The sequence below is a fragment of the Salmo salar genome, chromosome ssa18 (genome assembly GCF_905237065.1).
Source record: "Salmo salar chromosome ssa18, Ssal_v3.1, whole genome shotgun sequence".
Classification (NCBI taxonomy): Eukaryota; Metazoa; Chordata; class Actinopteri; order Salmoniformes; family Salmonidae; genus Salmo; species Salmo salar.
Window position 1 is genome coordinate 31589688 of NC_059459.1, and position 23147 is coordinate 31612834.

At 40.4% G+C, this 23147-nt stretch overlaps 2 protein-coding genes and 1 long non-coding RNA gene across 3 annotated transcripts; all 3 read left to right on the forward strand.

Moving 5' to 3' along the window:
- Window positions 1–1450: 1450 nt before the first annotated feature.
- On the forward strand, window positions 1451–9042 carry LOC106577255 (polymeric immunoglobulin receptor). The gene is made up of 6 exons (XM_045701035.1): window positions 1451–1611; window positions 1925–2002; window positions 2261–2593; window positions 6565–6993; window positions 7161–7272; window positions 7376–9042. Exons 2-6 carry the CDS (start codon window positions 1954–1956, stop codon window positions 7476–7478), a joined length of 1026 nt encoding a protein of 341 aa, XP_045556991.1. The 5' UTR covers window positions 1451–1611; window positions 1925–1953; the 3' UTR covers window positions 7479–9042.
- Window positions 9043–12052: 3010 nt separating this feature from the next.
- Window positions 12053–15702, forward strand: LOC106577259 (CMRF35-like molecule 3). The gene is made up of 5 exons (XM_045701762.1): window positions 12053–12207; window positions 12392–12697; window positions 13627–13738; window positions 14161–14255; window positions 15593–15702. The coding sequence occupies exons 1-5, from the start codon at window positions 12156–12158 to the stop codon at window positions 15700–15702; spliced, it is 675 nt and encodes a 224-aa protein (XP_045557718.1). The 5' UTR covers window positions 12053–12155.
- Window positions 15703–17816: 2114 nt separating this feature from the next.
- Window positions 17817–22891, forward strand: LOC123728641 (uncharacterized). The gene is made up of 3 exons (XR_006760273.1): window positions 17817–18497; window positions 18970–19053; window positions 22440–22891. It is a non-coding gene; the product is annotated as an uncharacterized lncRNA (long non-coding RNA).
- The last annotated feature ends 256 nt before the right edge of the window (window positions 22892–23147 follow it).

The window sequence follows — 23147 nt, forward strand, 5'->3', positions numbered from 1 at the left end:
GTAAGGTCTACACCTGTTGTACTTGGCACATGTGACTAATACAATTTGATTTGATTTGATTTAAGTATAACAAACATGTAATCTGATGTGTCCCGGCATGATATTACTGAGATATACAGTACATGAATGAAATGACTCTGGTGTGTGTAGGTGCTTCGGTAGCCTACTCTGTAGAGCCCTGCTTAACCCCGTGACACAGCCTTCAGGCTTTGGCTAACGAAGCATCCAATTTTGAATTCTTCCCGCCCAGATCAGAAGGCTGAAACAACACTAGGAAAAAATATTTTGAGTCTTTGTCTGTGCAACTGTTTAATGTCAGAAAAAGTCAATGTTTGTACGAGGCCACACAACTCTGATCTCTCTCTTAGTACCAGCCATAGTATTACATATAGAACTATTTAGGCTAATAGGATCTCTGTGGTGCCAGCAAACTCATTATGTGTTCTGACTGCCATCTTATTCAGATTATGCCTATCTTCATTAAAGCTTTATACAGAAGACCATTTTTCTAAATTAAAGTTAGCCTTTTATAGAGAGGGCATCCATTGAACTCCTATACATACTCTTTAAGCTCTGGACCGGTTTCTGTTTCTGTAGTGAACTCTAGTCCCTGTATAACTGTCCCAATAGGCTGTTTGGCCCGCTGGATACTGATGAATACTGTCTTCATCCAGCAGGGGTCAGTAAAGCTCCACCTGGGATGTAAAGTGATGAACATAAAGTAAGTGCAATGTACAGCTAAGATAAGGAAGGAGTCATTGGGTTTGGCTCGTCGAACCCATACTACTGCTGCTGCAGTCAGCCAACAACGAGTTGCAATTTGCTGAAATTGCTGCAGGCCTTCTGCTGCCGTGCACGAGCTGAGCGCCTACTGCTGACGTCACTCACAATGCACTTTTGCAGCCAGGCACGTGTTGTGACAGAGAAAATCGTTTTTGTGTCATTTAGAGGGAAAATGTGTGCATATTTCAAAAGTTGCTAAAAGTTCCAAATACATTTTTAAAAGTAGCTATATTTGTTGCTAGGTGCTGTTTGAAAAAAAGTTGCCAGGGTAGTCTGAAAAGTTGCTAAATCTAGCAACAAAATTGCTAAGTTGGCATCACTGCCCCCAGGTCCTAGCACCTGCCCTTTAGAAGTTTAAGATGCGATGGAATGGTTGACGAAAAAAAGAAGAAATCACACAGAAAATATATTGATTGATATATTGATTTATTTAGGGGGGGCTCATTAATTAGCGACCAAGAGAAATGAGCATCCACAAACTTTTTGTAAAATAAAGCAATAGTAACTCCACACCAGCCGCTGCCTCCGCTCTAGTACTGCAGGGTCAACCAACCCTACAGTTTAGCTAAGCTGTCTTTTATCAACATGTAATGTAATGAGTTAACCTGAAACCTGTAGTCTTGTGGTACAGCAGCTTCCTGAGCTACTGCTGATGAGCTACCTTACAGGACAATGTGGTTTTGAGATGCGTCTATGACCAGGGTTTATTTCCTCGACACAGACAACGTTTATTGTTTCTTTTTCTATTCCTTTTTAGTCTTTTAAGACAGAGAGGCTTCATATCTGGATTTTGTCTAACCACCTTAAAATCACATAGACTGGATTGTGGTAGGTCTAATCATTGGTTTACTTTGAAGCTGATTTTAGGTCTGGTCTGTGGAGATATTGGTCTAACTTTATTGGGGGGGAAATACATCAAGTAAATACATACAGTAAGTACATTAAATAAAGAATTTAAATTAATTTAGTTGAATAAATCAAATCATATCAATTGCATTGACTGATCCACAGAATATATTGTTACCAGCCAATCAGGGGCATGTTCACTTAAACAGAAGCAGAAAGAGGGGTACAGACAGTGATGTTTATACCAATCATTGTCGTCGGTGCCTCGGCCCTTGACACATACATTTGTGTACAGTTTGTACCACACAGAAACACAAACCACACATGGCTCCTCATCTCTCCCTCCTCCTCGTCATCTTCTCCAGACTCTCAGGTACTGGTAAAATATTTTTATCAATTGATGAAGTCTCATGTTTCTGTGCACTGCTGCTTGAAGTCAGGCACTGGCTATGCTGAAACCCTGAAGACAAAATATTGGCTAGCCTATATATTGAGCCCACACTCATCCCTGCCATACCAGCCATGTTGTGCACTACTCACTCCTACTGGTGTCCTGAATGGGTAATTGGTAGACAACCTTATCAGTTGACCGAAAGGAGTCTAAAAGTGTTTTCTGTTGCTGTGTCTGCAGGTACTCAGGTAGGGGCGTACGGTGTTTCAACAGTGAGTAAGGTGTCTGTGAAGACAGGAAACTACATCACCATCCCATGTCGCTATGATCAGAGATACATACAATATGTCAAATACTGGTGTCAAGGAGATTACTGGAATTCTTGTTCTGCTCTTGTACGCACGGACCAACCAAAGCTATCTGGGACGGTGTCAATCTCTGATGATGTCACCCGAAGAATCTTCTCTGTTAACATGACTGATCTGCAGCCAGAGGACTCTGGGTATTACTGGTGTGCTGTGGAGACTGCAGGACGAGATCAAAATACATACTTGCACCTGTCAGTCACCACAGGTTAGCTCCCCTTACCTCTCCTCAATCACACTGTGTTTGATCATCATAGAGAGCTGACTTAGAGTGTATGACATGGTCTTGTCTTTTATACACTATAGTAATAATTGCAGGTCACATGCTATCATCCTTTGGTTTATTTGTTCAGTATGACACAGCTATGTAGCTATTGATTTGGGGAAGACTGTTTTAAGGCTCTAAATACAATGTATTTACATGGTTATACATACAGGCAGTCACAATATAAATATGGAATGGGTTTACATTGTAGGTATACATTGTTACACTGTGGAGAACAGAAACACTTTATTTTGAAGGGTGCCTACATAAGGACGTCATAACATATTCATAAGCCATGCATAATGAATTCAAAGTTAATGTTTTTGTTAAGTCACAGTATTGTCACTTTCATATGCCTAACGCAACAACAAAAAATAGTTCCCAAACCCAGAGATCCACCATGATGTGACATACAGCACTGTGATGCCTGATCAGTTCAGGACAGAAGATCAACATTTTATATACACTGTATTTCCTACAACATGAGGTTGGAATAATAATGTGAAATTGTGAAAATGATGATAATGCCCTTTTAGTGTTGAGCTGTTTGAAAAGACCGCCTGAAATGTCAGCCTGTTTTGGTGGGATGGAGTTGTGGCATTCCATGGGACATCACCATGCATAAATTAGTTAATATAAACTGGTTGGTTCGAGCCCTGAATGCTGATTGGCTGACAGTTGTGGTATATCATACCGTTTACCACGGGTATGACAAAACATTTATTTTTACTGCACTAATTACGTTGGTGAACAATTTTTAATAGTAAATAAGGCACCTCAGGGGTTTGGTATATGGCAAATATACCACAAGCCCCTGTAGCCAGGCACTGCGTAAGAACATCCCTCAGCCGTGGTATAATGGCCATATACCACACCCCCTCGTGCCTTTTTGCTTAAAGACCAATAAGAAAGAGATCTCCAAAGCTCTCTACCAAGAACAGATAATGAGGGATGAGCCTGGATAAATGTAACCACTCAAACTCATGGACAGAGCTATGGAGTGACCATCCAAGATATTAAAATGATAGTTTTAAGCATGTTTTGAGGCTATACAGTGTTTGTTTACATTTACAATGTTTACAAACATTGGAGAAAAACAAGCTTACAGTTGAAGTCGGAAGTTTACATACACTTAAGTCATTAAAACTCGTTTTCGACCACTCAACAAAATTCTTGTTAACAAACTATAGTTTTGGCAAGTCGGTTAGGATATCTACTTTGTGCATGACACAAGTAATTTTCTCCAACAATTCTTTACAGACAGATTATTTCACTTATAACTCACTGTATCACAATTCCAGTGGGGCAGAAGTTTACATACACTAAATTGACTGTGCCTTTAAACAGCTTGGAAAATTCCAGAAAATTATGTCATGGTTTAGAAACTTCAGATAGGCTAATTGACATCATATGAGTCAATTGGAGGTGTACCTGTGGATGTATTTCTAGGCCTACCTTCAAACTCAGTGACTTTTTGCTTGACATCATGGGAAAATCAAAAGAAATCAGCCAAGACCTCAGAAAAAAAATTGTAGACCTCCACAAATCTGATTCTTCCTTGGGAGCAATTTCCAAATGCCTGAAGGCACCACGTTCATCTGTACAAACAATAGAACGCAAGTATAAACATCATGGGACCACGCAGCCGTCATACCGCTCAGAAAGGAGACGCTTCTGTCTCCAAGAGATGAACGTACTTTGGTGCGAAAAGTGAAAATCAATCCCAGAACAACAGCAAAGGACCTTGTGAAGATGCTGGAAGAAACAGGTACAAAAGTATCTATTTCCACAGTAAAACAAGTCCTATATCGACATAACCTGAAAGGCCACTCAGCAAGGTAGAAGCCTCTGCTCCTAAATTACCATAAAAAAGCCAGACTATGGTTTGCAATTACACATGGGGACAAAGATCGTATTTTTTGGAGAAATGTCCTCTAGTCTGATGAAACAGAAATAGAACCGTTTGGCCATAACGACCATCGTTATGTTTGGAGGATAAAGGGGGAGGCTTGCAAGCTGAAGAACACCATCCCAACCGTGAAGCACGGGGGTGGAAGCATCATTATTGTGGGGGTGCTTTGCTGCAGGAGGGACTGGTGCCATTCACAAAATAGATGGCTTCATGAGGATGGAAAATTATGTGGATATATTGAAGCAACATCTCAAGACATCAGTCAGGAAGTTAAAGCTTGGTGGCAAATGGGTCTTCCAAATGGACAATGACCCCAAGCATACTTCCATAGTTGTGGAAAAATGGCTTAAGGACAACAAAGTCAAGATATTGGAGTGGCCATCACAAAGCCCATCAATCCTATAGAGATTTTGTGGGCAGAACTGAAAAAGCGTGTGCGAGCAAGGAGGCCTACAAACCTGACTCAGTTACACCAGCTCTGTCAGGAGGGATGGGCAGAAATTCACCCAACTTATTGTGGGAAGGTTAAACAATTTAAAGGCAATGCTTCCAACTCCTAATTGAGTGTATGTAAACTTCTGACCCACTGGGAATGTGATGAAAGAAATAAATCTGAAATAAATCATTCTCTCTACTATTATCCTGACATTTCACATTCTTAAAATAAAGTGGTGATCCTAACTGACCTAAGACAGGGAATTTTTACTGGATTAAATGTCAGCAATTGTGAAAAACTGAGTATAAATGTGTTTGGCTAAGGTGTATGTAAACTTCCAACTTCAACTGTATATTTTGGGTTCTGATGGGGTACAACCATAGAACTAAGTGCATGAGGCATTTATAGGCTATATTTTCAAGAATAAATGGGTATATATATATATATCTATAAATGGGTAAAAATATATATATATATATATATATATATATATATATATATATATATATATATATATATATATATAATTATTTGAAGTAATTGATTGAAGTAGTCACCTTTTCACCTCATTTATCACATTTCAATATGTGGTCCATGTATCCTCATGACATGGCACAAGTGGGGGATGGACCTTTCCTCTTTTGTTGTCTATCGTTCCTCTATTGTTCCCACAAGGGTAAGGTCGATGACCTCACGGATTCCCATCAGACCAACTCATTGACACTAAAAACACTATTTTGCTCAAAACATATTTTTTACCCTTAAGTGTATGTGGGATTTTATTACTCAACAGGAAATGTTAAACAATACCTGGAGTGTATACTTGTATTAATTATCTTTGAGACATTAAGTTGAAATACTGTGCAATTCCCATCATTCCTGTGGAAGACCGCTCCTTCTGAGGAGTACCAATATGGCAGACAGGTGCTTCAAAGCCTCTCATTGGCCAATACATGGCTTCAGCAATCTAGTGTTTGTATACAGTGAGTGCACAAAACATTAGGGACACCTTCCTAATATTGAGTTGCTCCCCCGTTTGTCCTCAGATCAGCCTCAATTCGTCAGGGCATGGACAATACAAGGGGTCGAAAGCATTCCACAGAGATGCTGGCCCATGTTGACTCAAATGCTTTCCACAGTTGTGTCAAGTTGGCTGGATAACCTTTGGGTGGTGGACCATTCTTGATACACACGGAAAACTGTTGAGTGTGAAAATCCAGCAGCATTGCAGTTCTTGACACACTCAAACCGGTGCACCTGGCACCTACTACCATACTGTGTTCAAAAGCACAACAGCTTTTGTCTTGCCCATACACAATCCATGTCTCAGCTGTCTCAAGGCTTAATAATCCTTGTCTCCGCTTCTTCATCTACACTGATTGAAGTGGATTTAACAAGTGACATCAATAAAGGATTGTATCTTTCACCTGGATTCACCTGGTCAGTCTATGTCATAGAAAGAGCAGGTGATCTTAATGTTTTGTGCACTCAGTGTACATCATTGCCTATGATATGACATGCTTTTCTTCTCCCTTGGTGAATTTGTGACTGTACCTCTGTGTTCAGGTACACCAGAACTCTATGTGGACCAACAGGAGGTGACTGGAGTTGAAGGAGGGAGTGTCACTGTCCGTTGTTACTATAGTAACACTGTGGTTAAGAAGTGGTTGTGGTGTAAGATGGGTATCTACTATGTCCCCTTGGTGGGGAGATATTCAGGGATTTTAGATGGAACATCAGTGACATCACAGCAGATCATTGATCACAACAACAGACACATTTTAACAGTGACTCTGAATGGATTGAATATGGGAGATACTGGCTGGTACTGGTGTTCCAGAGGAGAACTCCAAATGCCTGTTCATATCACTGTCAATCAACTGACCACAACACAGAGTACCACACCTGCCTCCACCACCACCCCTACCCCCTCTTCCACCATCATCATCTCCACTGTTAATCAACTGACCACAACACAGACTGACACCATCATTAGTAAGTAATGAGAGACCAGTTATAACCAAAAATAGTGGAATGAGTCTTTCAAATTCACAGAATCCAACTGAAGTCATTTTGTTAATTTAAAACATTGATATATCACGCTGAAATTGTGTCACTTCAACACTAATAAATTACATATGGAAACTGTTGCACCTTGACAGAAAAGAAGACCATTCAAGACATTTGCCTGACCTCACCCACAACTGTAGATCCTGCAGTCTCCTCTTCCACCTCTCAGGCCCCAGTCAACAACACACACCATGCAGCCCAGGGGTAAGTGTACACTACCACCTCTTTAACCGGTACTCAATAAGCAAAAAGGTCATTTATTTAAATTTCAGTTGCTGGATTAATGAATTGTGTTGTTTTTCTACAGATGGGAGAGAATACTCTTCTACCTTCCAAAAACTGTTAATGCAGTGCTCTTCATCCTGTGCAACGTCATTGCTGTGGTGAAGTTCAGGGCAACCCGACTCTGAGGTAAAACAGGATGAGTAGAAACTAGATTTATTTAGCATTTGCACATTTTTCATTGCGGTATATGTCTTTATCTGCTTCACCTTCTCCAGCTTTAATGGAATATTTAAATGATTTGCTAATAAACATGTTTTAATGTTCTCAAGATCATCTGTCACCAAATTCTGTGAAATTCTGTGAAAGAAAATCTGAAATTCTAATGTATCGAAGTTATTTGCTGTGTTGGAGACAACAAGTGATTAACAAGATGTCATAGTAGGAGTTAGTTTACCAGAAACCTGCAGCCTTGTGGTACAGCAGCTTCCTGAGCTAACTTTAACAGTTTAGGTTGGAGGACATCTGTGGTTTTGAGCTGCATCTATGACCAGGGTTGATCTCTAAGTGGAAGGCAGTCAACACTCCATCTCCGTAGCTCATGTCCCCTCAATTCTATACATTTCTTTTTGTAATCATTAGTGACCTATTTTCCAGCAGAGGGTAACAGGATAATAGTGACTCTTGGTGCCAAAGAGCCCTTGGAGAAAGCTGTAAGCTGAAATACATTGTAGTGACTATGATTTTGGGGTTGAACTAGTCTACATAATGCAATGGTTCCTATCTGCCACTGAGGGGGGCATGTATACAAAAATGTTCAGCTTTCTTCAGGATAAAACACACACACACGTATGTTTTACAATCTTTGTTCGTACAAAAAAATGTATGCCAATTCAAAATCCTATTTCCCCTAACCCTAATTGTAACCATAACCCTAAACCTAACCCCTTAGCCTAAAATATACTTTTTGCTTGTGGGGCCGGGCAAAATGTCCCAACTTGTTCAAATGGTGCATCACCCATCTCATATGTATATACTGTATTCTGTACTATGTCACTGTATCTTAGTCCAATGTCACTCTGACATATGTGTATATATATTCTTAATCCATTCATTACTTAGTTTTACGTGTATTTTGGGAATATGTTGTGAAACTGTTAGATATTACTTGTTTGATATTACTGCACTGTCAGAGCTAGAAGCACAAGCATTTCACTACACCCGCAATAACATCTGCTGAACACGTGTATGTGACCAATACAATTGATTTGAATTGATTTAGATTTTTGACTTGTCTAAATGGTCCTTGTTTAGCCCACAAGGATAGTAAAACCAAACCACACACACACACACACACACACACACACACACACACACACACACACACACACACACACACACACACACACACACACACACACACACACACACACACACACACACACACACACACACACACACAAAACAAGGTTACATTTAAATATTTTTGGTTCATTTATTAATCCTGAGTTCTTGGGTTGTTTCATAGTTGATATTTGGTTGTCTGGTTTTCTATAACAAATCCTCTACTTGTTGAATCAGAGCCTTGGAGTACTAGTCTGTCTTTACCTTCTCCAGCTTTAATGGAATATATAAATGCTTTGCCAATAAAACATTTTAAAGACATTTTATTGTTCTCAAGATAATTTGTCACTAGATGTTGTGCTCTGCGAGTTTGAGTGTGAAATTGATTTATCATAAATAGTTTGCTGTGTTGGAGCCAACAATAGAATGTACAGTGCATTCGGAAAATATTCACCCTCTTCCCTTTTTCCACATTTTGTTACAGACTTATTCTAAAATGTATTAAATACAAACAAACCTAATCAATCTACACACACTACCCCATTATGACAAAGCAAAAACAGGTTTACCTTATTTCCATACACTACCGGTCAAAGGTTTTACAACACCTACTCATTCAAGAGTTTTTCTTTATTTTTACTATTTTCTACATTGTAGAATAATAGTGAAGATGTCAAAACTATGAAATAACACATATGGAATCATTTAGTAACCAAAAAAGTGTTAAACAAATCAAACTATATTTTAGATGTTAGATTCTTCAATGTAGCCACCCTTTAACTTGAGGACAGTTTTGCACACTCTTGGCTTTATGTATCATACATGTCATTTAGATGTTTATATTATACAAACACGTATTTTATTTCTGTATTTCTCAAAATCCATATGTAGTAGACCAACCAGATTAAAATATATATGTTTACCAAACAGTTAAGTGATTAACCATTAAGCACCGTTGGATTATGTGATGGTCAAATGTATTTAAACAAGCGAGAAGAGAATCATATGAAAAGTATTGAAAGCATTGCATTGTGAAAGGCAATTACTTTATATGAAAGGTGTTTATAGATTAAATACTGATTAGGTTTGGTGGAAAAAGTTACTGAGTGATTTTGTGTGTCCTTTTTGAGGATCTGTTTTGTACTAAAAGTTGTCAAATGTTACCACATGTGTGAAAATAGTACCAAAGCAATTAAAAAAAACTGTAATAAACATTTTCAAAGACATTTTATTATTCTCAAGATAATTTGTCACAACATAATGTGAGCTCTGTGGTCTGTGAGTTTGAGAGTTCAATTCTGATGTATCTGGAGTAGTTTGCTGTGTTGGAGCCAATAACAGAACGTATTGCTCAGCATTTAACATGACGTCATGGAATGAGTTTGGCTGAAACTTGCAGCATTCTGGTAATGCAGCTTCCTGAGCTAACTTTAACCCCTTCACTTGGAGGACATCTATGGTTATGAGCTGTACATGACCAGGGTTCATTTCCTGTGTAGAAGGGGGAGAGAGACAGAGAGAGTTCTTGTTGAACGTAAAACCACATCAGACTGGATTGTGGTTCGGAGGACCCTGAACTATGAACCTGGTTTAAAGTGAGAGTCTGGGGAGGTCTTGGTCTAGTACCCATCACTACATCTCTGTAGCACATGACCCCTCAAATCTATAAATGTTTAGCCTGTTATGGACAGACGTTCCGCTAGCGGAACCCCTCGCCAACAGCCAACGGAATAGCAGGGCGTGAAATACAAAACAACAAACATCTCATAATTCAATTTTCTCAAACAATCAACTATTTTACACCATTTTAAAGATAAACTTCTCGTTAATCCAACCACATTGTCCGATTTCAAAAAGGCTTTACGGCGAAGGCATAACATTAGATTAAGTTAGGACATCAACGACAAGAAAAACCACACAGCCATTTTCCATGCAAGGAGAGGCATCACAAAAACCAGAAATACAGCTGAAATGAATCACTAACCTTTGACGATCTTCATCAGATGACACTCCCAGGACTCAGTGTTACACAATACATGTATGTTTTGTTCGATAAAGTTCATATTTATATCCAAAAACCCCATTTTACATTGGCGCGTGATGTTCAGAAAATGTATTGCCTCCAAAACATCCGGTGAATGAGCACATCAATTTACAAAAATACTCATCATAAACGTTGATAAACTTTATAACAGTTATTGAAAGATTTATAGATACACTTCTCTTTAATGCAACCGCTGTGTCAGATTTCAAAATAGCTTTACGACGAAAGCACATTGTTCAATATTCTGAGTACAGAGCTCAGCCATCAAAGCAAGCTATACAGTTACCTGCCAAGTTCTGGAGTCAACAAAACTCCGAAATAGTATTATAAATCTTCACTTACCTTTGCTGATCTTTGTCGGAATGCACTCCCAGGACTCCCACTTCCACAAGAAATGTTCGTTTTGTTTGATAAACTCCATATTTATGTCCAAATACCTCCTTTTGTTTGCGCATTCAGATCACTATCCAAAGGCAAAATGCGCGAGCGCAAAACCAGAGATGAAAAGTCAAAATATTCCATTACTGTTCGTAGAAACATGTCAAACGATGTTTACAGTCAATCCTTAGGGTCTTTTTATCATAAATATTCGATAATATTCCAACTGGACAATATTGTATTCATTACAGAGGAAAAAGAAGGAACTGCGCACCTGTGTGCCTGCGCAGTAAACAACTCATTGTCTTCAGGCAGTCCACTGATTGAATGGTCTCTTATTCTCTCCCCAGTAACAGTAGAAGCATGAAACAAGGTTCCAAAGACTGTTGACATCTAGTGGAAGCCTTAGGAAGTGCAAAATGACCCCACAGACACTATAGTTTGGCTAGGCAATCACTTAAAAACTACAACCCTCAGATTTCCCACATCCTGGTTGGATTTTTCTCAGGGTTTTGCCTGCCATATGAGTTCTGTTATACTCACAGACATAATTCAAACAGTTTTAGAAACTTCAGAGTGTTTTCTATCCAAATCGACTAATAATATGCAAATAATTGCCTCTGGGCCCGAGTAGCAGGCAGTTTACTCTGGGAACGCTTTTCATCCGAACGTGAAAATACTGCCCCCTATCCTTAACAGGCTTTAGCATATGCAGGACATTTATCATATATTTTCTTGTATAGTGAAATATAGAATTTTGCCAATGGAAATATGGTGCATGTTGCCCAATTATCAAATCTTCGTAATCATTAGTGACCTTATGTTCCAGAAGAGAGTAGTATGAGGATAGCAGTGACTCTTGGTCCCAAAACCCTTAGAGAAAGCTGAAATATATTTTAGTGACTATGATTATGGGGTTAAATTAGTCAATTTTATGCAATAGTTGCTGTCTGCCACTGAGGGGGGCATGTACACACAAACAGAAGCAGGAAGAGAGTTACAGAGAGTGAAGTCTATAAACATTCGGAAGTGCCTTGGTCCTTGACACACATTTATGCTCAGGTACCATTTAATATTACAGGCAGACTGAAACCCTCACATGGCTAACCATCTCTCCTTCCTCCTCCTCATCTTCTACAGAGTCTCAGCAGGTATGTGAAACATGTTTCTATGAAGGTCTGAAGTCCAGTGGGTCAAATTACTGTAAACACTGTATAATAAATCTCAATCATTAACAAGCTGTTTTATAGTTTATAAGCAATGGGATTTTGTTTTCTGCAGTGCAGATTCTATTGAATTCAAAACTAAATGTGTTTTGTGTTGATTTGTCCACAGTCAGCCATGTGTCTGTGCAGACAGGAGGCTCCATCACCATCCCATGTAGCTATGATCAGTATTACATAAACCATGTGAAATACTGGTGTAAAGGGTATGGTTGGACTATTTGCTCCTCTGTAGTACGCACTGACCATCCTAAGAGCACTGATAGGGCCTCAATCTCTGATGACATCGCCCAGAAAGTCTTCACTGTGATCATGACTGATCTGGAGCCAGAGGACTCTAATACTTACAGGTGTGTTGTGGAGATCAATGGAGGAACAGATAGCATGATACAATTGTTCTACCTATCTGTCACTCCAGGTAAGATCACTGCAACTCTTACAATTCAGTAAAGTAGAATAGGTAGTTCTCAGTAATGATGAGACACTCAGAAAATGCCAGCTTTCACAAACTACATAACTGGTGTTCTCGTTTCATTTCCTTGTAACAAGTTCCTTGTTTGGTAACTGGTATTACCATTATTGTTCAAGTTGACCTGAGGAATGTAGGTATACGTATATTTTATGTTTTCTATATGTAGAAGTCCGCTGTCTGCATTGTGTCTTCAACGTTGTCTACCACAAGAAGCACCATATCACCAAGTAACACTATGTGTAAATGCACTTGGAGAATAAAGGTCTGCTGCTGAGTTCTTTCTATGGTGTCTGTACCTCTGTGTTCAGGTACTCCAGAACTCTATGTGGACCAACAGGAAGTGACTGGAGTAGAAGGAGGGAGTGTCACTGTCCGTTGTTAGGTACTCCAGAACTCTATGTGGACCAACAGGAAGTGACTGGAGCAGAATGAGGGAGTTGTTACTATGGTAACACTGGAGATATGAAGTGGTGCAGGATGGGTGGTGATTGTGTGAGGGGGTATTCTGGGACTTTAAATGGAACATCAGTCACATTAAAGCGGACTAGTGATGCCAACAACAGAAAAGTCTTAACAGTGACTATGAGTGGACTGAAGATGGAGAACATTGACTGGTATTGGTGTAGAGTGGGAGAACTAGAGATGCCTGTTCACATCACTGTCAGTCAACAAACTGCAACACAGAGAAGCTCTAAGATGACCTCAAGTTAGTAGATCAATCACATACTTTATGATCAATATGATTCACTTTGTTTTATCCACTGGTATCATCTGGAACTAATTGTAATATTAACTATGAATGTGATGTTGCTTTACAACCTGACTACCTGGTATACCATGAACTTCATTGATCCTATTGTTGTTTTACCTCACAGCAACCCAAGATCCAACCACTCAACAACCCTCTGCCTCTCCAACTGCTGAGCCTGTTCAGAATGACAACACAAGTCAAGGAGCTGAGGGGAACATGGAGGAAGTCCACCAGAGGTTATTATCACTCATTCAGCTGTATTATCCCACATATTGTTAGATAATATGAACACAGAGAAACATTACAATTCCATCATACAATACAACAGTTAATGCTAACCAAACACCCTCCCTAAATGAGACTGTTATCACTTCCTCTTGGGTAGAACATCTCTGTGGTTGCCTTGTGAGAAGTAGCAGCATTATAGTGTTATTCTCACTCATTTGCAAGGACATGTTGCACCCTTTAAAAAAAAATGTTATTTGTACAGTAATAATCTCAACGATAATCATAAAATCTCCTAATTTTCATGGTCAGATAAATAATTGTTCCATTTACCATAACAGTGCACATAACAAGTGCATACAGCAAACGATCAATTTATAATAATCCATTTTAATTGTATTTTTAATTAAATGTTTAATATATAATCCATCAGGTCCATAGATGTGAAAGTCCTACTCATCTCTCTGGGCATGTTGGTGGTGGTGACAGCTGGTATCCTAGTAACATGGAAGATGTGGAGAAAGCATAGTAAGTAGTCAATTTACTAAATGTATTGATATTATGACCAACAGTTCATTGCTTGCCTGTGATTTATCTTGAATGACAGAAAATATTTGGAGGAATTGTCATTAAGAAATCCATTCAGAGGTATTTTTGTACTGTAACAAACTCAGATGTAAATGATAACTCCCTCACCTATGTGAGAATGCTGATCATTGACTACAGCTCAGCGTTCAACACAATAGTGCCCACAAAGCTCATGATAAAGCTAAGGACCCTAAGACTTAACACCTCCCTCTCTGATCTTCAACACTGGAGCACCTCAGAGTTGCGTGCTTAGTCCTCTCCTGTACTCCCTGTTCACCCATGACTGCGTGGCCAAGCACTACTCACACACCATCATTAAATTTGCTGATGACAATGATGAGACAGCCTGTAGGGAGGAGGTCAGAGACCTGTCAGTGTGGTGCCAGTACAACAACCGCTCTCTCAATGTGAGCAAACAAAGGAGCTGATCGTGGACTACAGTAAAAGGAGGGCCGAACAGGCCCCCATTTACCTCGATGGGACTGAAGTGGAGTGGGTCGAGAGATTCAAGTACCTTGGTGTCCACATAACCAACAAACAATCATGGTCCAACTACTATCATGGACCAATTACTACACCGCCTGGTATGACAACTGCTCGGCATCTGACCATAAGGCGCTACAGAGGGTAGTGCGTACGTCTCAATACATCATTGAGGCCAACATTCCTGACATCCAGGACCTATATACTACTCAGTGCCTGAGGAAGGCCGTAATTGAAAATGTGAATTTGTTCTTAACTGACTTGCCTAGTTAAATAAAGGTTAAAACATTTTTTTTAAAGACTCCAGTCACCCAGGTCATAGACTGTTCTCTCTGCTACCACACTGCAAATGGTTCCGGAGCACAAGGTCTAGGACCAAAAGGCTCCTTAACAGATTTTACACCCAAGCCATAAGATTGATGAAAAACTAAACTAATCAAATGGCCACCGGGACTATTTACATTGACCCCCCCCCTTTGTTTTTACACTGCAACTACTCGCTGTTTATTATCTATCCACAGCCACTTTACAAATGACCTCGACTAACCTGTACCCTGCACATTGACCCAGTACTTGTACCCCCTGTATATAGCCTTGTTATTGTTATGTACATTTATTGTGCTACCTTTTGATTGATTACACTTACTTTACTCTAGTTAATTTAGTAAATATTTTATTAATGCTATTTCTTGAACTGCATTGTTGGTTAAGGGCATGTAAGTAAACATTTCACGGTAAGGTCTACAGCTGTTGTATTCTGCGCATGTGACAAATAAAATTTGATTTAATTCCAGAGAACAATAAGCCCAAGGACCAGACAACTAACAACTCAGTGGTTGTGGTAAGGACATTGAAATGTTGGTATCATTATGGTAAGTGTGGAAATAAGTATAGCCAGTTATAATTGTAATGGCCTTATCAGGTATTACATTTACATTTTAGTCATTTAGCAGATGCTCTTATCCAGAGCGACTTACAGTAGAGAAAGCATACATTTCATAAATGTTTCCCCCCCGTACTTGTCCCCCGAACCCACAACCCTGGCGTTGCAAACACCATGCTCTACCAACTGAGCCACACGGGACAGGTATGAAGGTAAGACCCAAATTAACAATGGTTTAATAATCCAACAGGGCAGACAATAGACAGGTCAAGGCAGGCAGGGGTCAATAAACCAGAGGTATGGCAACGGTACCTGACGGCAGGCAGGCTCAGGGTCAGGGTAGGTAGAGGTCAATAATCCAGAGATGGGGCAAAGGTACAGGTCGGCTGGCAGGCTCAGGGTCAGGGGCAGGCAACGTGGCCAGGCAGGTGGGCTCAGAGTCAGGACAGGCAAGGGTCAAAACCAGGAGGGTGAGAAAAAGAGTGACTGGGAAAAGCAGGAGCTGAGAAAAACTGCTGGTTGACTTGACAAACAAGACGAACTGGCAACAGACAGAGAACACAGGTATAAATACACAGGGGATAATGGAGAAGATGGGCGACATATCGAGGGGGGTGCAGACAATCACAAAGACAGGTGAAACAGATCAGGGTGTGACAGGCTTAGCAGATCATAAAAAAGAAGATGCATTTTTACATGGCTAAATTAGAAAGAACATAATATCTATTGTTTACAGGAAAGTCATTCTACAAATATAGATGAGTTTGGGTGGAAAATGGACTGGGAGGGAGAAATCTATTTTTGTCTTGGGCAAAGCAACTCGAACTGGATTCGATTGTGCAAACTGTACAAACTGATGGATTATTTTAAATATGCTATTGGACAAAAAACAGATAAGGCTAATTAATGTATATGGGCCAAATACGTATATATTCGAAAATATATATAATAGTAGTCCCGTGTGGTTCAGTTGGTAGAGCATGGTGTTTGCAACGCCAGGGTTGTGGGTTTGATTCCCACAGTGGACCAGTAGGGAGAAAAAAAAGTGTATGAAATGTATGCATTCACTACTGTAAGTTGCTCTGGATAAGAGTGTCTGCTAGAATGTAAATGTAATGATCTATTCAGCTCACTAGCAACAAATACATCTATTAATATGGTGGGAGACTTTAATATGGTTTTAAATGCCTCTATGGATTGTAAAGGAAATCACTCTACAAACTATCACCCTCAAACACTTAAGGAGATCACGAAGATCATGGATTCCTTATAAACTAGGATAGATAGATAGATAGATAGATAGATAGATAGATAGATAGATAGATAGATAGATAGATAGATAGATAGATAGATAGATAGATAGATAGATAGATAGATAGATAGATAGATAGATAGATAGATAGATAGATGGATGGATGGATGGATGGATAGATGAGATAGATAGATAGATAGATGAGGCTGGAAAACCCTGACCTAGTGAGATATACGTGGAGGGGGCTTAATCAAGCTAGCCGTCTTGATTACTTCCTCATCTCATTCATGCTGGCATCAAAAGTTTAAAAACCTAAATGATCCATACAGGTTGAAAAATGAATGGGAAGAGATTTTCGATGTACCGATTACATGGCACATGGTTTATGAACTGGTACAAAAAACAACACTTGATTAAACACTTAGAGTATTTCAATTTAAATTATTTTATAAAATTCTTGCCACCAACAGAATGCTATATATATGGGGCGTACAACATTCTCAGCTCTGTAGATTTTGCTGCGATGAAACAGAATCAATAGATAATCTATTCCCCTATGAAGCTTGTTTCTGGTCACAGCTTCAGTAATGGTTATAAAATTACAACATGTACTTAAAATGAACCTTACGAATAGCAGTGTTGGGCGACTTGGAAAGCCATAGTCAGTCAATAAATAATATAATAATACTTGTAGGAAAGGTTTTCATCTTTAGCACACAATCTGTGGATACTATACGATTAGAAAGGTAAAAAGATTATGTTAAACATCACAGCACAATTGAAAAATATATGGCACATGGAAACCAAACGAGGGTGTTCTATAGTGATAGGTGGGATGGGCTGAGAGAGGCTGAGGGGTGGGATTAAAGAGCTTATGTTTGGTAATGTATTATTGTTATGTGACTGCTTTATATAAAAGTACCATGTATGTAAAACGTGTATGTTAAATTTATGTATATGTAGCAGAAAAGCTGTATAAAAAACTAAAAGATATTTGTCCTCCGAAGAGGGTGGGGGTGGATAGGGTAAACTTATTTTATTCTATTCTTTTCAAACATCTGCTTTTCTGTTCTTGATCTGGGATCATCTACCATTTGACTCCATCGTTACCTCTTCAGTTGATTATCAATGAGTTGACATAAAAGGTCCCATATTTTAACTGAACCCAAGCTCTTATAGCACCCTTTTAAAAAGACAGAACAGGAAATTGTCAGTTCACTAAATAAATCTGACTGCTTCCTGTCATATCACAGTATTACAGCTCATGTCTATTTGAAAACTAGTGTTGATACAAATCTGTGCCTTCTTGACAAACACCCAATGAGCAACATATGTGTGGTGTCACATTATAATATGCATGAGAGAGATATGACATCTGTTGTTTTCATGTATGTGGTAAAGGAGTTTAGCTCCTCTTGCCAGGATTACCGTGGAAACAAACTGTGGTTTAGGTGGTAAATAGACAAGTCTTGTTTCTCTTTGCTATTTATTTCTTTACAGTCTGCTGACCATGAACAGGACATTACATACAGCGCAGTGACACACACCAGAAACAGCACAGCAGGTACAAACTGAATAAACCTGGTTTTGGTCTGTGGAGATCTTGGACTAGAACCAATCACTCCATCTCTGCATTGTGATCTGTGGTTCTCTCTCTCATCTCTGCAGTGTGAGCTGAGTATCTGAAGTTCCTGTACTCTCTCTTCCTATGCATGTAGCCATGTGTTTCCCTTCTGTGCTGTCCATTTCTCAGAGCCTAAACCCAGAGAGACACCATGATGTGATGTACAGCACTGTGATGCCTGATCAGTTCAGGACAGCAGAGAAGGTCAGCATATGGCTACAAGCATCTCGGCTCTCAGACAACATTATGGCTGTTACTCATAAAACGTCATAGCCTTGGCAAATGTGCATCTGTTTTAGAAAACAATTGTATTTCCAGTATCATTTTCGGTCTTGGAACAAGCAATAGGTAAATGTACACTATAACAGTATAACAACACGTTTTTGTTATTTGTGTCTCTCTCTACCAACAGGATCCATTTCCTGAAGCTGATGATGATGTCAAGTACAGCACTGTCATCCCCCAGCACAAGGCCCAACTAAAAGGACAGACCAAGGTAAAGATCTTCTACTGATTATCCACAGCTAGTATTATGTTATCAGAAACAACAGTAGGTGATTGTTTCCTCAGTGTTAATATAGTCATGGTTATGTCACCATTATAGCTGTAGGGCTAATATATCACCTTTATGTTACATATCACAATTATAACTGTCTACACTTTTAATTTCACTGAGAACTGTGTTTTAATTGTGTACACTCCATAAGAAGGCGCTGGAGAAGAAGGCAGATGTCTTACGTGCCCCCAACCGTTTGTGTTTTTTTGCGTTGTTTGTAACTTATTGTTTTTACCTATTTTGTTCATAATGTTGACGCTACCGTCTCTTATGACCGAAAATAACTTCTGGATATCAGGACTGCGATTACTCACCACAGACTGGCAGAATCCTTTTTTTCCTTTAATGAGTCTGACGTGGCCGACACGAACAATATACTGCTTTCTCGGGAACAGGCCCAGATCCCCATGATTTGTGTGAATTCGGAGGCAGAGAAAAAGGGGCTGGAGGGCGGGCTGCCTTCTGAGAATTCGCAGTCAATCGAATAAAAAAAAACACTTCCATCCATTCTGATAGCAAACGTGCAATCTTTGGACAATAAAATAGATGACCTACGCGGAAGATTGAACTACCAACTGGACATTCAAAACTGTAATATCTTATGCTTCACGGAGTCGTGGCTGAACGACGACACTATCAACATACAGCTGGCTGGTTATACGATGCACCGGTAGGATAGAACAGCAGCGTCTGGTAAAACAAGGGGTGGCGGACTATGTGTTTTTGTAAATAACAGCTGGTGCACAATATCTAAGGAAGTCTCGAGCTATTGCTCGCCTGAAGTAGAGTATCTCATGATAAACTGTATTCCACACTACCTACCTAGAGAGTTTTCATCTGTATTTATCGTAGCTGTTTACATACCACCACAGTCAAAGGATGTCACTAAGACGGCGTTGTATGAGCTGTATTCCGCCATAAGCAAACAAGAAAACAGCGCTCCTAGTAACCGGGAACTATAATGCAGGGAAACTTAAATCTGTTTTACCAAATTTCTATCAGCATGTTAAATTTGCAACCAGAGGGGAAAAAAACTATGGACCACCTTTTCTCCACACACAGAGACGCACACTAAGCTTTCCCTCGTCCTCCATTTGGCAAATCTGACCATAATTCTATCCTCCTGATTCCTGCTTACGAGCAAAATTTTAAGCAGGAAGCACCAGTGACTAGATCAATAAAAAATTGGTCAGATGAAGCAGATGCTAAGCTACAGGACTGTTTTGCTAGCACAGACTGGAATATGTTCCTGGATTCCTCCGATGACATTGAGGAGTACACCACATCAGTCATTGGCTTCATCAATAAGTGCATCGATGACGTCGTCCCCACAGTGACCGTACGTACATACCCCAACCAGAAGCCATGGATGACAGGCAACACCCGCACTGAGCTAAAGGCTAGAGCTGCCGCTTTCAAGGAGCGGGACTCTAACCCGGAAGCATATAAGAAATACCGCTATGCCCTCCGACGAACCATCAAACAGGCAAAGCGTCAATACAGGACTAAGTTCGAATCGTACTACCCGGCTCTGACGCTCGTCAGATGTGGCAGGACTTGCAAACCATCACAGACTACAAAGGGAAACACAGCTGAGAGCTGCCCAGTGACACGAGCCTACCAGACGAGGTAAACTACTTCTATGCTCGCATCAAGGAAAATAACACTGAAACATGCATTAGAGCACCAGCTGTTCTGGAGACACAGCCGATGTGAGTAAGACCTTTAAACAGGTCGACATTCACAAGGCCGCAGGGCCAGACGGATAACCAGGACGTGTACTGAGAGCATGCGCTGACCAACTGGCAAGTGTCTTCACTGACATTTTTAACCTCTCCCTGTCCGAGTCTGTAATACCAACATGTTTTAGGCAGACCACCATAGTGCCTGTGCCCAAGAACACTAAAGGTAACCTGCCTAAACAACTACCAACCCGTAGCACTCACATCTGTAGCCATGAAGTGCTTTGAAAGGCTGCTCATGGCTCACATCAACACCATTATCCCAGAAACCCTTGACCCACTCCAATTTGCATACCGCCCCAACAAATCCACATATGATGCAATCTCTATTGTGCTCCACACTGCACTTTCCCACCTGGACAAAAGGAACACCTATGTGAGAATGCTATTCATTGACTACAGCTTAGCGTTCAACACCATAGTGCCCTCAAAGCTCATCAATAAGCTAAGGACCCTGGGACTAAACATCTCCCTCTGCAACTGAATCCTGGACTTCCTGACGGGCCGCCCCCAGGTGGTAAGGGTAGGTAACAACACATCCGCCACGCTGATCCTCAACACGGGGGCCCCTCAGGGGTGCATGCTCTGTCCCCTCTTTTACTCCCTGTTCACGCATGACTGCACGGCCAGGCATGACTCCAATATGATCATTACGTTTGCCGATGACACAACAGTTGTAGGCCTGATCACCGACAACGGCGAGACAGCTTACAGGGAGGAGGTCAGACACCTGGCCGTGTGGTGCTAGGACAACAACCTCTCCCTCAACGTGATCAAGACAAAGGAGATGACTGTGCACTAAAGGAAAAATGAGGACTGAGCACTCCCCCATTCTCATCCACGGGCTGCAGTGGAGCAGATTGAGAGATTCAAGTTCCTTGGTGTCCACATCACCAACAAACTAACATTGTCCAAGCACACCAAGACAGTCGTGAAGAGGGCACCACAAAACCTATTCCCCCTCAGGAGACTGAAAAGATTTGGCATGGGTCCTCAGATCCTCAAAAAGCTCTACAGCTGCACCATCGAGAGCATCCTGACTGGTTGCATCACTGCCTGGTACAGCAACTGCTCGGCCTCCGACCGCAAGGCACTACAGAGGGTAATGCGAATGGCCCAGTACATCACTGGGGCCAAACTCCTGCCATCCAGGACCTCTATATCAGGCGGTGTCAGAAGAAGGCCCTAAAAATTGTCAGAGACTCCAGCCACCCTAGTCATAGACTGTTCTCTCTGCTACCTTACGTCAAGCGGTACCGGAGTGCCAAGTCTAGGTCCAAAAGGCCCCTCTAACCGGTGCACCCACACACTGACTCTGTACCGGTACCCCCCCCCCCCGTATATAGTCTAGCTATTGTTCTTTTACTGCTGCTCTTTAATTACTTGTTACTTTTATATCTTATTCTTATCCATACATTTTTTTTAAACTGCATTGTTGGTTGGGGGTTGTAAGTAATATTTCTCTTTAAGGTCTACACCTGTTGTATTTGGCACATGTGACTAATACAATTTGATTTGGCTTTGATTAGATTTGATTTGACAGAACTGTCCCTGTTCACCTCTCTCCCTGTTCCTCCGCTGTAGTCAGCAGAACCAGATGATAATGTGGTCTACAGCTCACTAGCTCTACAGGTGACCACACAGATCAGTGTTGGTGTCTCCTCTGTCTGTTGTACCAAATGATGCTGATCTCTCAACAAAGATACAGACAACATCACATTACTATGGGTAGTAAACAGCACTCTTTAATCACACAAATCTATCTTAGTCTTTTTAGTTTTCTGCACTTAAACCTGTATCACCACTTTTTGAGAAATGGACCTTATCATTACCATTGTCTATCTATAAGATTACAGTGGTTTGACAGTGACTGAATGTTTCACTTCCTCTCCAGCAGAGGGAAGCACAGCAGAGACTGACTGGAATACCTTGGTGGAGTCCTTTTCCTGGAAGGACAGAACACTCCCCTCTCCTGTGTCACAACATCTATCTGCCTCCAATATGCTTCTGTCATACCTCTTAACCCACCCCAGAAAGACCCCTCTATCCTTTTGTGTAATAAACTACTGAAGACAGTCTGCTGTGTTTGTTTTCATTATCACCACATACACTATCTGTTATATTAGTTATGTTCCATCCACCGTTTCACCTTGTCTCTTGTTTTTTACATGTTCATCTTATTTCTCTCATGTATCTAGTCAAATGTCCAACGCCGGTAACTAATCATGATCAAGAGTGTAAATTAAATGAACAAGTTCTGTAACAAAATAAATATGATGATGGTGATGAATA

What these genes read in the sequence shown, in the direction of transcription:
- LOC106577255 (XM_045701035.1), top strand. Translation starts at nt 1,954, where the DNA reads ATGGCTCCTCATCTCTCCCTCCTCCTCGTCATCTTCTCCAGACTCTCA. An exon ending in CATCTTCTCCAGACTCTCAG is followed by an intron (nt 2,003 to 2,260) that starts GTACTGGTAAAA and finishes CTGTGTCTGCAG; the next exon opens with GTACTCAGGTAGGGGCGTAC. An exon ending in ACACACCATGCAGCCCAGGG is followed by an intron (nt 7,273 to 7,375) that starts GTAAGTGTACAC and finishes GTTTTTCTACAG; the next exon opens with ATGGGAGAGAATACTCTTCT.
- LOC106577259 (XM_045701762.1), top strand. Translation starts at nt 12,156, where the DNA reads ATGGCTAACCATCTCTCCTTCCTCCTCCTCATCTTCTACAGAGTCTCA. An exon ending in CTACCTATCTGTCACTCCAG is followed by an intron (nt 12,698 to 13,626) that starts GTAAGATCACTG and finishes TTTACCTCACAG; the next exon opens with CAACCCAAGATCCAACCACT. An exon ending in GAAGATGTGGAGAAAGCATA is followed by an intron (nt 14,256 to 15,592) that starts GTAAGTAGTCAA and finishes ATTTAATTCCAG; the next exon opens with AGAACAATAAGCCCAAGGAC.